Consider the following 16151-nt stretch of genomic DNA (forward strand, 5'->3'; position numbering starts at 1 on the left):
GCTAGCTGGACTTCTGATTCACTCTCAAGTTCCACATTGAAACCACTGTTACTAAAAATAACTGACATCCTTTCCTACTTGCACCTCCTTTGGATTTTATCTGAAAAACCATATAATAAATCTTGTTCCACAGACTCTCATTATGCAAATAAGTCTCCACAAACTATAACTTTGTTGGCTCACAACACGTTTCCTATAATTTTTGTGAACTAATGTTATATAACTTAAGGGAAAAAGAAATCTAACTCAAAATGACTTCCAGTAATCTAGGCAGTCAAAACTTACATTTAGGATTCTTGTAAATTCTAACATCAAAATAGGACACAGCCATACTCACCTTGGTTCAGGTAAGTGAGTGTTTCATCATGCAGTTTTACTGCTGGAGATGTTGCGGCACACATCACATACTGAAAGGGCGGGTTTTTAGTTTCATCATCCAATGGAAGGCTAGAATCTTCCTGCTTGAAAATGGGCAATGCCAAGACATCACTGAAAAGCAAAAAAAATCAACATTGATCTTATTTTGGGTTTAAAATATATAAAAGCATGTAAAAACATTTAAGGGTAGTTTCTTTTAAAATTTAAGTTTAGAAATGATACAGAGAATGAAAGATCAATGCTAATCTGGCTCCCCCAAATGATAATATTAAACCTGTTACCTCTAGTGTAGTTGTGGGGAGAAGGGAAGCAGCTATGATTAGGTAGCTTAAATAAGAAGTATTTAATAGTTAGTAAAATCCATGTTACTGATAGACCAAGCTAACAATAAAAATGTTACTTAAAAAGTTACTTAAAAATTTTTTAAAAAACACTTTAAACTCCGTTTCGTTTATATATATATATATATATATATATATATATATATATATATAGAGAGAGAGAGAGAGAGAGAGAGAGAGAGAGAGAGAGAGAGTGAGAGCGAGAGCGAGAGAGAGAGCGCGCGCAAGTCAACAGAGTATAGCCTGTTTCGAAAGGCAGGCACTATTGCTGCTGAAGGTAGGTCACATTAGCACCATGAAATCACAAAGAATCATTTGATTAAAATGGTACTTTACAAAAAGTTTTCTGCAAGGCTTGGCAAGTGCTGAGAGCATAAAGCTTTGTGCTTAGTCTAAAACAATGGCATCTTCTGAGAAGCAAACAGTAGCAGTAAAAACAACTATTTTTTCTCCCAAGAATAACTTGGCGCATTAATTGGGAGGCAAATGGGAGAGGGTGGGGGTGTCTTCTGGGGCACGGTCCATATTCTGTTAACCTGGGAGATTAAACATATGTGGATGTTTGGCTTGCTTTTAATAATTTAAAAAAACAGCTGAGATATAATATACATATCATAAAATTCATGTTTTTAAAGTATATAATTCAGTGGGTTTTAGTATATTCAGAGTTGTGCAGTCATCATCACTACCTCCAGAACATTTTCATCATCTCAAAAAGAAATCTCGTACACATGGCAGTCATCCCTTGTCCCTTTTCCCCTACCATACTCCTAACCCCTGGCAACCACTGATCTACTCTGTCTCTATGGATTTGCCCATACTGGACATTTAATCAAACAGAATCATGTGGCCTATTTCTTAGTCTGTTTTCAAGGTCCACCCATGTTACAGCATGTATCATTACTTCATTCCTTTTTATGGCTGAATGATATTCCATCGTATGGACATACCATTCTATTTATCCATTCATCAGATGATGGACATAGGGGTTGTTTCCAATATTTGGCTATTATTCATAATGCTGCTGCAAACACTTGTATATGTTTCTGTGTAGACATATGTTTAATCCCCTTGGATATCTATATCTGCATCTATCTAGGAGTAGAATTACTGGGTCATATGATAACTATGTTTAACTTTTTGAGCAAGTGCCAGAGTGTTTTCCAAAGTGGCTGCACCATTTCACATTCCTACCATTAGTGTATGAAGTAATTGGCATAATTCACTAAGATGTACATTACATCTTGATAATTTTTCTAAATTAATTTTTCAATAAAAAGTAAAATAGTAAAATAGTCAAGTGAATAACTATATAAAGGTTTGTCTGAATTGCTTATTTACCTTTCTGTTTTCTGCAAGCTGCTCACTAACTCCGGTATTTGGCCCATTTTAAGTAAATTTAATTTACAAACAAAATGTGGAAATAAAATGGGAGGAAATTCTACAATCCCTCCTTCTCCGCTACATTTCTATTAAATCACTAGACTGATTATTCAGAAACTAAATTACCACTAATTCTACTTCTCTTTTATTTATACCTAAGAATTATGAAAACACTCTTCTGCATACAGTATAACGGAGGAACACAGTCAGAGATCTCCTCCAGCCCTCCTCTGGAGTTCTCAACACTGTGACCTAGGTAGGGGCTTAGTTCCACTCAAGTGGAACAGATACAAAAAATGAAATTTATGAAGACTCAGAGCAGTTGTCTTTATGAAAAACAACCATAGCCACAATGGCTCTACAGTAGATGAAAACATGTATATTCCTATGTCATATATATGTAAGCATTTAAAATCCTCTTGGCGAGAAAATAAATAAAAATGAAAGCCATGACTTAGAAGTATTAGTTAATTATGTCACTGAACAGTGACATACGAAATGCATAATTTTAAGATCCCAATGCTAACTGCGTGGGTTGATCATTAAATACATGCCATCAAAATATGACATAAGCCTGACCCGCATGGCTCAGTGGTTGAGCATTGACCTAAGAACCAGGAGGTCACAGTTTGATTCCTGGTCAGGGCACATGCCCGGGTTGCAAGCTCGATCCACAGTGTGGGGTGTGCAGAAGATAACCGATGAATGATTCACTCTCATCATTGATGTTTCTGTCTCTCTCTCCCCCTCTCCTTTCCTCTCTGAAATCAATAATAATAATAATAATTATTATTATTATTATTATTATTATTATTATAAGTTAAAAAAGAAAATATTACCTAGAATAAGTTCAGCAAGGTCCTGGAGGGGAAAAAGGTAAGACACAAGAAAAAAATTTTTTAAAATATATACTGTATATAGCATTCCCAAGTGATTCTTCCTATCCAGAACTTCCTATTCTCACTACCTTGAGAAGACTTCTTAATTATTAATTGGTAGATAGCAAAGGGTGCTGCAGAAAGAGGGAGGTCAAACCCCAGCTCTGCAGCTTCAAATCCAGCTCTGCCATTTGTTGAGTGACGCTATGGCAGGCTATTTAACTTCTCTGAGCTCTAATAATGGGTTTGTTTTTAATTTAGAAGAAAATATTTTAACTATCCTAACTCTAGGCGCACATTAGATCAAAGGTTCTCAAAGTGTGGTCTGTGTAGTCCTGGGGAACCCGAGACTCTTTCAGGGGGTCCAAGAGGTCAAACCTATTTTCAGAATACACTACTGGCTTTTTTCACTTTGTTGACATTTGTACTCATGGCACAAAACCAATGGTGATTAAAACTGCTGGTGCCTTGGCATGAATCAAGGCAGTGGCACCAACTGTACTAACAGTCATTGTTTAAAATTAACTTTATTATATATTAGTCCTTGGGTAGGTATAATGTATTTCTGGGCACACGTAAGTGCAATGGTTGTCTCAAGGAAAAGATTCTATGCAACTGGGATCTGACCTAGCAGTTTCTCTCACAGAATATTATTTTTAACTTGAAAGAAAAACTGACAAACTGAATATTCAGACCTGGGCATTTGACAAAAATTTCCTCAGAAATGAGTAAGTGAACCCATCGTTTACAACTGTGATATTTGTTGCCAATGATAAAATCTGAACCCTCCACCATGTGCTCTGATAAGATAGTGGCCATATTAAGGAGTGAGATTTTTTGATACTGCATAGTGAAAAGCACCAACATTCAGAAGATCTGCACAACTCAGGAAAAACCACTGTTTTTTCAAATGAACAATGCATGCACATTTCAAAATTATGCAGGGCAAGAGAGCTGATTAAGTCCAAGACAGACCAATAGATTCTAATGTAACAAGACAAAAAAACCACATTGACAGTTGCCAATTCTAAGTTACAATTTTAAGAAACCACCACTTGTCAAGTGCTGGTATAATATCAAAGAATATCCAAAATTATTTAAAAGGGCTATTAAAAATAATCTTCCTTTTTTCAACCACACATGTATCTGAAGCTAGACTTTGTTCATGTGTATCAACCAAAACAATATATTCCAAAAGCAGATAAGAGAATTGATTTGTTTTCTAAGCGAGATATTAAAAAGATGTGCCAAAAGCATAAGACAATGCCACTCTTTTGCACTAATGTTTTATTTAGGAGGATAATACTTTAAATAGAAAACATTGAGAGGGAGAGGGAGATAAAGAGAAGATAAGGAAAGTAGGAAAAGGGGCCTTGCGATTATTAGGAGATGGCTACTTCCCACTTCCCAGTAATATATAAAGGCCTTGGTTATTTTAAGTAAATTTTTAAAGTTCTTGATTATGAAGGGACTACAAAAAACACAGCATACAATTCTATTCAGAGACAAAGTAATTTGAGATTGAGACAAAGTAATCCATAAATGAGTGAAAATGACACCAAGGAGTGATCCTACTCAAAGTCATTCTGCTAAAATGACAAGAGATCCTTTGAACTCAAAATAGTATTCACAGGTATATTCTATCATAGCTTCCAAAATTTTATCTTTCATGTTTAAAAACAACAGCTTTGACAATTACATATCAAGATTGTCAAAGTCATAAAAGAGAAGGAGACAAACACTAAGCGCAATGATGTCTGGGATTGAAACCTGGATCACAAAAAGGACAACAGAGGAAAAACTGTGAACCAAATAAACGGTGTACTTTATATAACAGTACTGCACCATGGCATCTTTTAAAATTGTACTCTGGCCCTGGTGGGGTGGTTAGAACATTGTCCCATATACCAAAGGGTTTTGGGTTTGATCCCCTGTAAGTCTACGCCATAAGGAAGGCAACTGATTGATGTTTCTCTCTCACATCAATGTCTCCTCCCTCCGCCCCCCCCCCCCTCTGTTAAGATTAATAAAAACATATCCCCAGGTGAGGATTAAAAAAATTGTACTCTGGTTATGGAAGTAGGAGAAACTGGGTAAAGGGTTCACGTCAACTTGCTAGACTATCTCTGTAACTTGTAAATCTAAAATCATTTAAGAATTTAAAAAATTAACTTAAAAATTCAACCACCAACACATAAAGAAAAACTATGTAGTTCTGTTGTAGTCCATATCTCAAGATAACAATTTCACAAACTCCAAAAAACTCAGCAAGTTTTAAAAGAGACTGCCACACCAAGGTTCAACACAGATCGGTTTCATATCCATCTATTAGTTATGTACCAAAGCAAGCAAAATTATTATTACAGAGCTCCTTCTAAATTCAGTCACAGAACCTAAAGCAAACAAAGATGAGGCATCAGATGGTATTTCCACCAATAGCAAATGTTTAAGTACGTCCTGGCAAATTGACAGGTGTCACCTTAATAAAACATCAAATTTATGAGACCCTATCAATAAGCTGTCATGGTTCGAACAGCTCTCAATAAAGAATATAAACAGCATTGAATCCTGTTTTTAGTGGAGAGAGGGGACACTCTAATTTTTAAAACTGAACACAAAATCTATGGACAAATAGTAGAATGTATGCTAATTAGTTGAGAGTTATTAGTCTACATAGAAGTTATTTCTTGAATATAAGATTTCAATACGCAGCAAATCTTTCCCAAGGCAATCAAAACCTATTATTCCTCTATCCTTTGGAGCAGGAGTTGACTAGCTACATCCCAAGGGCCAAATCCAGCCAGCTTGTTTTTGTACAACCATGATCTAAGGATGGCTTTCACATTTTTAAAAATGGTTGTAAACAAACAAAAAAGCATGATAGAGATGCTCTGACCGGCAAAGCCTTAAAATTTATCTGGCTTTTTTTTTTTTTTTTTTGCCAATCCCTGTTTTAAGGTAATACATTTAAAAACCAATGTGAACAATATGACCTGAAATCAATATTGTTTTAATCAATAACTTATTAAACTCTTTCTTATAATTCAGCCAAGATTAAAGCCAGAAAAAGTTTTTAAACTTTGAAATGAGAAGTTTTATAGGAATTATTGCCAATTCTGGAACCACTATAATAAATTTTTAACATTTCAGATTCTAAAATTTTTCTGTACTTCCAAGACATGTCACCCACTCAAGAACCCTTTGTTTTAGCATGAGACCAAAAGAAAAACATCTGCTATTAATAGCTACATAATAAACCATATCCTTAGTAATCTTTTACTAACTTAAAACTTATCAAGTTGAAATTTTCCCATTACCTCACAAAGTCTGTACACTGGCATTTTATCCTATCAATCAATATAGAAAATTTGTCTTCACCTCACAGCAGTTTTGAGTTAGCAAATAATTTGTAAACTATGATTGTACCTCCCACAAAATCTACAATGTGTAACTTTTGCTTCAAAATAAGACTTATCGTACAGGGAAGTTTAACAGGTTCAGACCAATGTCCTTTGTAAGGTGATAATTTAATATCAAAGTTTTAATGTGTAATCTAAAGAAGTTGCATTATTTCTTTTTTTTTTTTTTGAGGGGGGTTCTCTCTCCCTCTGAAATCAAGAAAAGTCACTTTTCAAATAATTTCAAGTGTAGCCACGAATTTACTTCTTGAACTTGAGAGAACAAATGAAAGAAAGACAAGCATCAGTAGCCCTTACTTCCCATTTGATACCAGAGGAAGAGACTGCCATGCAGTGAAAGGACACTGGGCACTGCTGAGACCATCTGGCCCTCAGAGAGCTTCAGGTCCAGGTGGGGAATGCAAAGTAAACAAAGGCAGCACAGCTTACAGCAGTGGTTCTCAACATTGGCTGCATTAGAATCACCTGGAAATATTTTTAAAATCCTGATTTCTGGGCCTCATCCTCCGGAAATTCTGTTTCTTTGTTATGGGGTAGGGGCAACAACATTAGTAACAAAGAAACAGAATTTCCGGAGGATGAGGCCCAGAAATCAGGATTTTTAAAAAGATTCCCCCGAAACCGGTTTGGATCAGTGGATAGAGCGTCCGCCTGTGGACTGAAAGGTCCCAGGTTCGATTCCGGTCAAGGGCATGTACCTGGGTTCCGGGCACATCCCCAGTGGGAGATGTGCAGGAGGCAGCTGATCGATGTTTCTCTCTCATCAATGTTTCTAACTCTATCTTTCTGCCTTCCTCTCTGTAAAAAATCAATGAAATATATTAAAAAAAAAAAAAAAAGATTCCCAGGTGATTCTAATGTGCAGCCAAGGTTGAGAACCACTGGCTTAAAGCCTTCAGTCTTTCTCCAGGTCAAGTCAATTTTGCAATTTCCTAAATTTGAATCTCAAATAAAGAGTCTTGAATTTGCAAGAGGCAAGAACTTTCATGGGTTCCTCTTAGTTTTTGAGGAGCAAATGTTCAGGAGCAAACGGATACCTAAAATACATTAAAAAAAACCAATACAACAAAATGGTATTTGCCTTCAAAGATACTTGAAAATTTTAGATTAAATGACACATACCATATCACCAATAACCAAAAGCATTCAAGGGGAAAAGTTTCCCCATGAGAAGTGTTGTAAAAAACACAGATTTACAAAGATATCACACATTACTTTAAAAAAAAAAAAAGTTAAGGATAGGTTTAATACCAAGATTTTACTTCCTTTACACAAAATAAACTAAAAATAAAAGTTCATTAGCTGGTCAAATCACTAAAACAAACAGAACTCTTGGGGGGTGGGGGGGGGGTAAAAGCTCAAAATAACTCAATAAACAATGCCCTCGGCAGCAAACTCTCATTTCGTCACAACTGATCACTGAGAAGCAACTGAAGACACTCCATTTGCTCCACCTGCCCTCCTACTCCTCCAGGTCTCCAGGAAAAGCATGGCCCGGGGGCCACCTTCTCCCCAGGCAATCTCACCCCTAGCACTCCCAGCTGGGGTGACCCTCTGACTTTCAGTAGCTCAATTTCCTCCACAACTAAAACAGTTGCTGCAGAAAACAAGCCACCTCATCCAGTTGCACAACTGCAGAGAGAAGTGCCAAGTTCGGAGAGACCAGCACAGACACAATCAGGGTCGGAGACTGGTGAACGAGGGCTTTCCTCCCAGCACTTCCTCAAACACCCCCACCCTTTTGAGAGTTACTTATTTATAAGACTTAAAAGCCGAATGGCGGCAGGGAGCAGCCCCCGCCCACCCAGGTCTACTCTGACCCCGAAGCCTTTCTGCTTCAGGACAGGTGTCCTCCCCGAGAGCAGCAGTGCCATGTGCCGAGGCGCCTGGGCATCGGGGCAGCAGCACCTCAGCCATGACTTGAAGGAGCAGATCTGGAATTCCTCACCTGAATTCGCATTCACAGAAAGCTGCCCAGCCCATCGAGTTTCGTACTGCCAATGGGGCGACTTTATACAGTATGTAAACTGAATTCCAAACAAGCTAAGACACACAGAGCTGCCAAGCTGACAGGCGTTAAAGAACAGCATCCCTCGGGATACCGGCCAGAGACTAAAGTTTCCACGCCTCCAATTTAAACGAAAATGAATGGCTGCCCAAACAGGCGGGGGAAGACGAAACAAACTACTGTTTGTGGCGCGTTCGCGGTGCCTTCAAGTCGTCCTCCAAGGGAGGCAGCCTAAGAGGGCAGCCCCCAAAGCGAAAAGTTCATTCCGAGGCCATCAAAGAGCCGTAGCTGCGTCGTTGGCCGTGCTTTTCTCCCCTGCGGCTATTGTCACACTGAATCACGTGACCACAATCTGCAACTCGGAAAGACTACAATGTAGAACAGAGTGGGTAGGAGCTGACACCAAAACTTTGCAGAGTACTTTTCCAATAGAAAGTCCTATCATTTCGTGTTATATCCCAGCTCTAAGTAGCTCGTAAATCGCTTGCAAGGAAATGAAACCCCTTCCCCACCAACCCAGGCCATCGTTAACAGCCGGGCGTGCTTTACAGCAAAAATGAAACCCCCAGCGGTTCCGGGGCCGCAGGTGGCAGGGCTGCCCTCCCAAGCCCGCCACCGGGGTGGGCAGAGGCCTGCCAGGCCCCGGCGGCCACGCGGCAGGCCCGGACCCCAAGCCGGGTAGGCCCGGGGCACCGCTGATCGCAGCCGCGCCTGGCAAAGGCCCAGGGTCCTACAGGCCCTTCCCAAGGGTACGGAGGCGTGCGTGCGTCCGTCCGTCCGCCCGCCCGGCCCAGGGCGTCCCGTACCTCATGCTGTAGGCGCCGGCGCCCAGCTCCTGTCCGATGCCCGTCAGGCTGGCGTCGAAGTCGTGCACCAGCCCGGACTCGATCACCTCGTCCATCTTGAGCACCCAGGCCATCTTCCGGCCTCGCCGTCGCCCGGCGCGGCCTCCGCGAGCGGGGCGAAGAGGCCGGAGCTCCGCCGAGCGTCCTGGGGGAGGGCGCGGGTGAAGCCTCCGCGGCGCGGCGAGCGGTCACCAGCGGCGGCCGGGGCGGCAGCCGGCGCGAGAGCGGCCGGGGCCCCGCGGGCACGGCGAGGCGAGGAGCTCAGGCGGGAGCGGCAGGGCCGCCGGCAGCGCCTCCCTCCCGCGGGCGCCGGCCCCGCGCCTCATGCCGCCGCCGCCCACCCCCTGCGCCGCTAGCGCGGCAGCCGCCGCCGCCGCCCGTCCCGCCCCGGGGCACCCGGCCGCATCCTCCCCAGGACGGCGCGGGGGGCGGGAGTTCAGCCCGCTCCGACGACCGCGCGGGAGTGAGCCCGCCCGTCTCCCGGTCCCCGGCCTCGACCCCCGGGCTTCAGCCCGCCCGCCCAGGCTCTACCGCCCCGGCCAACCCCGCCGACGCCGCTCCGCGGGCGCGGACGATGGCTTCGCCGCAGCTCCGGCTCGAGCTCACTCGCCGCTTCCGCCTCCTACGGCTCCGCCCCGGCCCGGCCCCCGCCCCCGCCCCCGAGATTGCCCCCGGCCCCGGCCCGCCCCGCAGGGCCCGCGCACAGGACACTCCCGGCGCTTCCCGGTGGAGGCACCCTCCCTGCAGGGAGGCACGACCCCGCCCACACGGCCAGGTCCCAGCCCCGGCGGCCTCGCTGCCCTTTCACACCGGCCCAGGAAGAGGCGGTGCCAAAAGGGCTGTCTGCTTTCGTCCATCCGAAGCTAATTGATTGACAGGCGAACTGGACAATAAAGACAAGGGCTTGGCCGAAACTCCCGTGAGTCTCTGTGACCCTGTACTAAGCCACCAATCAGAATGTTCTTCCTTTTGGGCGGGTTCCAGGGCTGAATTTGCTGCCAAAAGTAGGAGTTCATTGGGCCGCACTAGATCCCACTTCCTGTAGTGCTTTGCTTCTCTATGGTCTTTTGGGTTGTCTTTGGATTTTGCTCGCACTACAGAGGAGAAAGCGGGTGCGAGTCTTAGCCAATAGGCTCGCACCCTGTTGTGGACTGAAAGACCCATTGGGCAGAAAAACCTTGATTGACATGCGTATAAGCCAATCAATGGTCCCAATAAAGGGTTCTGGAAAGAGTTCCCACAACTGCTGATTCCTGGGAGCAGTATGGCGAGCTGGAGCCCAACCATGGGTTCATTAGCAGTAACAGCTGGCAATCGTGTTATTTCTTGCCTTGCATTTATGGTACTCGGATTCACGGGGCTTAGCTGGGAGCTTCTAATTCAGGGTGCAGTTATATGACTGGGGCTAAAGTCGCCTCCAGGGCTTCTGTACTGAGGAACACAGAAGAAATAGAATGGTGTCGGCATAGTCATTTCTGCCAAATTAAGATTAAGTAGGTTGAGGTGTGGTAGGCAGTTAGACATGAGTAGAACAAGGACCAGGGGCCAGGTGTAGAAGGTCACCACGGTGGAAAGTCCTTGGAGCCTAGCAAAGGACAATTGTAGGGTGGGACCTTGCCCCCAGGGTGACCTCTCCTCCCCCAGCATATCGCTGGTCCTGTGGTTTGACTCCCTAGAGATAACGTCTAGGCCTCAGTTGTATTTCAGCTCCAGGCCCAGGAAAGCAACAAAACCAGGCAAGCCACACCAAAGCCCTCAGGACCAGCTGCATTGAATAATGACCCCCTGCTCTGATGCCACCACCCTGAAAGGACACACCTGGGAAACTGCTGAACACTCTATTGAAATCTTCCCTGGGGGCCTACCCCAAAGTCTCCACCCTTAAAACCCTCAGGACAAAGGACCCAGCATGCTCTCCCTCCCTGGAGCATGCCCACGCCTTTCCCTTAACCCAGCGGTTCTCAACCTGTGGGTCGAGACTCCTTTGGCGATCTAACAACCCTTTCACAGGGGTCGCCTAAGACCATCCTGCATATCAGATATTCACATTACGATTCCTAACAGTAGCAACATTACAGTTATGAAGTAGCAACAAAAATAATTTTATGGTTGGCTCACAACATGAGGAACTGTATTTAAAGGGCCAGAACCTTGAGAACCACTGCCTTAACCCTTTCCCCTTCTTCTTCCCACTTCCCATCCTCCAGACGTGTCACCATTAGCTTCCTCACTCCCAAACGCAAAGGGCACTTCCTTTACTTCTATAACTTGTTTCCTAATCCCATTTCTTCCAGTAATTACTTTTTCTACCTCTGTGATTTACCAAATAAATATTCTCTTATCGTTGGAGTCTTGGCTCTGAATTCTTTCCTAGCCAGAACTCAAGTACCGAGGTTGCTGAACCCAGGTCTGGTCTGTCCCTGTAGGTCTAACCCCCAGTGTTGTTCCAGCCACTTACAACAAATGGGAACAAGATTCTATTCTTGTTTTAACTAGCCTGGGAACTTAAACTTTCGACTTTTACAGTCCTGCCTCAATGCCTGCATATACATCAAACCTCAGATAAACGTCTGATTAGCCTCTGGAAGACTAAGGAAAGAGTATTCATGTATCCATAGCACCTGACATCTATTATCCATACTGCCTGACATCCACTGTCCAAACCACCTGAGGATTACAATCTTGGACCAGTCCAGAGGCTAAGAATGCAGGACTGATTCTTCTCAAGAATGTACTTTTAACTATAAGAAGCTTTTCTTTCTTCTTCAGAACATCCTGGATATTACCTAATTGTGTGTCTAGTTTGCAAACCCTAGGACCCTTGAATAAATATTTATTTTTAGCCAAAGCCTCCTGATTCATTTACCATCCGTCAACAATACATGTTTATAGCTCGAGCCTGGTTGTTGTCTGGGACCTCAGTTGGGGCTGCTGGAATTCCTACAACAAAAATCCTGTAAGGTGGGTTTACCCAGAACTCCCCTTACTAACCTGATGTTTTCTTAGTACTTTTCCATCCACTGCCTCCCAACTGCCCCTTGGCTCTAAATGCCCATTCACCCATATGGAGTTGAGCCCAGTCTCTCCCACTGCCACATCACATTGCAGTGGTCCCTATACCTATTGTGATGCTCCTGAATAAAGTCTGCCTAGCCATCTTTAACCAGTGTAGAATATTTTTTTTAACACTGAAGACCCAGGACCAGGAACTATTGCAGAATCTTTATTCTGTAGCATATTTTATTAGTCAAGCAGCCACATAATCAGATTGATGGGAATAGAGTGAAATAATTTGGAAGTCATGTTTTAAAACTTCCAGAATCCACCCTCTGGCTACAAATGTTTTACATTTGATGACCTTGACAGTTTTGAGGAATACTGGTCAAATATTTTGTATGATGCCTCTATACAGTGTGGCCTTGACTTATGAGTGTCCCGACTAAGGAGTTTTTTGAGATACCAGCTGTCTCTCAGCCGATTTTTTGCATTGAGTTGACAGAGTAATTTGAGTTAACGAGCTCCTTAACGAGCTCGGTCTCAGAACGAATTAAACTCCTAAGTCAAGGCCCCACTGTATTGGAATTTTTCTGATGTTTTTCTCATGTTCTTGGTTTTGAGGAAGAAAACCACAGGGGTAAGGTGCCCCTTTATCACATATAGCACATGATTTACCAATGTAGATATTGACTTTGATCACCTGGCTTGTCAGGTTTCTCCACTTTTATTTCTAATATTGGTCATGTTTGTCTTCTCTTTTTCCTGGCTAGCTTGGGTAGAAGTTTAACCTTTTCAAAAAGCCAGCTTTTAATTTCTGTTGATTTTTTTCATTATTTTGTTGATTTTTCCTATTTTCAATTTCATTGGTTTATTTTTTGTTATACTGTTGTCTTGCTTTATACATTGTTCTCAAGAAGACTAATGCCTTCCTCCTTTTATTTAGAAGTCATTGACCAGTTTGATTCCAGGCCCAGAGGATTTCCCCCATTACCTTTACAGTCTAGTCTAGTGGTTTTCCTAGGACCGTGGTCAGCAAACCGGGGCTCGTGAGCCACATGTGGCTCTTTGGCCCCTTGAGTGTGGCTCTTCCACCAAATACCACGTGCGGGCATGCGTACAATGCGATTGAAACTTCATGGCCCATGCGCAGAAGTCGGTTTTCGGCCCGGGCAAGTCTATTTTGAAGAAGTACTGTTGATATTTGGCTCTGTTGACGAATGAGTTTGCCGACCACTATCCTAGGATACGTCTAATAATTATTTCAGAATAATTTTTCCAGGTGTGCCTTTTGATTATGTTGATTCGGATCTTTTCTTTCTGGAGGGTATTTTTGGATTTTAAATATTTATTCCCTTTTGTTTAAATATTTATTCTTTTTTTTTTAAGAAACTCCAACTGTGTGGATGATGAATCACTTTTGCTTATTTTCTACCAGTTACTTTTTTTGGTGATTACTTTTTCCGCTCTCCTTATTTCAATTCATTTTCTTGAATGTTTTCCTTTATTTCCTGAATATCTCATATTTTTCTGTAAAAATTGTTTTGTCTTGGATATTTTAATTTAATCTTCTTTTCTGAGTATCTTTGAGATTTTCCTTGAATTTTCCTTCTATGTCCTCTCAACTCTATTTCATATCTTTCTGTTTTACATCCACATATATTCTGAATTTTTGCTATAAGGTGTTATTTATATCTGTATATTCAGTTTTGTGAAGTATTGAATATTGTCTAATAGGAATCTTTAACTTATAAAGTCACAATAGTATTCCTTTGCCTCAGCCTTTGTAACACACTGAACACAGAAACATTTTTCAGGCATGGGCATAAAGCCCACAACCTGGCATGTGCCCTTACTGGGAATGGAACCATGACCTCCTGTCCTGGTTCATGTCAGACACTGACACTCAACCACCGAGCCACACTGGCTGGGCTCTATGTTATTTCATAACTGGTATGAAGTCATGCAGGTTAAAACTGGTGAGCAGCAAGTTAATGCCATTTAGACAAATATTTGGCAGAACATGGTTGATAAATATTGAGAAACAACAGGTCTAATTTGCAGTATTAGATTAAGTACTGCTCAACTCTTTTCTTGGTAAACTTCATTTAAAAAAATGGGTCAACAGGGGGTGGCCGAGGAGAGGTCAACAGGGGAAAGAGGAGACATATGTAATACTATATGTAATACTTTAAACAACAAAGGATTTTTTAAAAAGGGTCTACAAGAGAGACTGCGTTTCTGGAAAAGCAGTGTGCAAACTACAGCTTCTCGGGTAATCCATGGAAGACTCAGCTCATGGACAATTAGATTTTCAAGCAATGATAGGATTATATCCCACTTAGGGTTCACAAGGAGTCACATTGTGGGGTTTTTTTTCCACACATCTCATTGAACTAGGACTACATTTTTGGAAAGAGACTTAACAGAATCTCAGTACTTCAGTGTCCCAGACTGTGTGGCTGGGCACTGGTATGAAACATTGCAGACTGTCCCGACCTGTGGTATCTCTAATGGCTCCCAACAGCAGAGAAGTTAGATTAGGAGCACTTGTCAAAATCTTAGCTCATGTTTGATAGCAAGGGAATCATTTCAGAAAAAAAAAAACAAACCCAAAAAACAAAACTTCAAACATTCCTGAAGGGGTTTATCCTTGAAGAATTTTAAACAAGGCTGGCGAGTTAATGCACTATTTTTAGTCACATTGTAGCCTTTTAATAATTTGGCCATTTAAACCTGGGTCATAATGTCCTAGGGCAAGCATGTAAAACTCGCGGCCCAGGGGCTGCGTGCGGCCCAGCCACTATAATGGTATGTAAGAAACATTTTAATAAAAATTTCGTTAACTTAATTTTTACAATACTGTAATACATAATTATCAAGAAACTACAACGTTCGCTAATGACTGATCACTATAATCGTGTTGCATTCATTTCCCTTCTGCTTCTTCCGCGCAGGCCCACCATTTCTCTCCACTAATACTAGCAGCAACTTTTCTAGCAGCTGATTGCCACGTCATTAGTCTTGGACTGACTTGTTTGGTGTGTTCAACAGGAAATACTTTGCTTTAGGAGAACAAGAAAAATAGGCTTATTTGTGTTACACTTATTAATTTGTGCAGTTATGCAGTGTCTGGTCAGTTAATGTTCAAGAAAAAATATTTTTATTAAAATGTTCTATTATGTTAAGGATTACTCATTTATGTCAGCCCTTTGTATTCAGCATGTCTCTATCGAAATAAACCTTTCGTTTTTTTGCAGCCCACATAAACTTAAACCTTGTTTATTTGGCCTGTGTTAGCCTTTGAGCTTGACATGCTTGTCCTAGGGCCACTTCCCTAAAATGAATATGGACGATGTTCCAGAAATATTCAGTAATATGGTGTTGCCTGTCTTGAATGTGGGGTATTTTTCCTTTTCAGTTCTTCCTTTTGGCCAAGCCACATTATGGGGCTACCTTGGCTACATGAAGAATTTCCTCATTGATTTTTTTTTTTTTTTTGCACTAGATTATTGGTCAATTTTGTTTTGCTTTTCTATTACTCAGTTCACTCATTTCTGAGTTGTCTGCCCTTTTATGCCTGCTGCTTGGTCTACGTTTCTAAGTAGAGATATTATTCAGCTTAAGTCACTCTATTTAATTGTCAATAATAGTTAAAGCAAGACTGTAAAGAACAGTTCAAAATCAAACCATTATTTAGATTAAAAATGGCCCTAGCTGGTTTGGCTCAGTGGATAGAGTGTTGGACTGTGGACTGAAGGGTCCCAGGTTCAATTCCAGTCAGGGGCACATGACTAGGTTGTGGGCTTGATCCCCTGTGGGGGGCATGCAGGAGGCAGCCAATCAATGACTCTCATCATTGATGTTTCTATCTCTCTCTCTCTCTCCCTTCCTCTCTGAAATCA

General features: G+C 42.1%; 1 protein-coding gene across 9 annotated transcripts in view; it reads right to left on the reverse strand.

Moving 5' to 3' along the window:
• The window catches only part of UBP1 (upstream binding protein 1), a 42843-nt gene extending 33004 nt beyond the window's left edge, over window positions 1-9839 (reverse strand). For 8 of the 9 annotated variants that reach the window (XR_009448573.1, XR_009448574.1, XR_009448575.1 and 5 more), the window contains exons 1-2: window positions 9214-9839; window positions 338-489 (exon numbers count right to left, since the gene is read on the reverse strand). Coding sequence is in view for 5 of the 9 variants with exons in the window: in XM_059664167.1 (XP_059520150.1) it covers window positions 338-489; window positions 9214-9326 (265 nt within the window). In the remaining 4 variants the exon portion in view is untranslated. Of the gene's footprint in view, window positions 1-337; window positions 490-2941; window positions 2964-9213 lie in introns of all 9 variants that reach the window. The other variant, XM_059664168.1, reaches the window with a different exon arrangement.
• Window positions 9840-16151: the final 6312 nt, after the last annotated feature.

Source organism: Myotis daubentonii, chromosome 14 (genome assembly GCF_963259705.1).
Source record: "Myotis daubentonii chromosome 14, mMyoDau2.1, whole genome shotgun sequence".
Taxonomy (NCBI): domain Eukaryota; kingdom Metazoa; phylum Chordata; class Mammalia; order Chiroptera; family Vespertilionidae; genus Myotis; species Myotis daubentonii.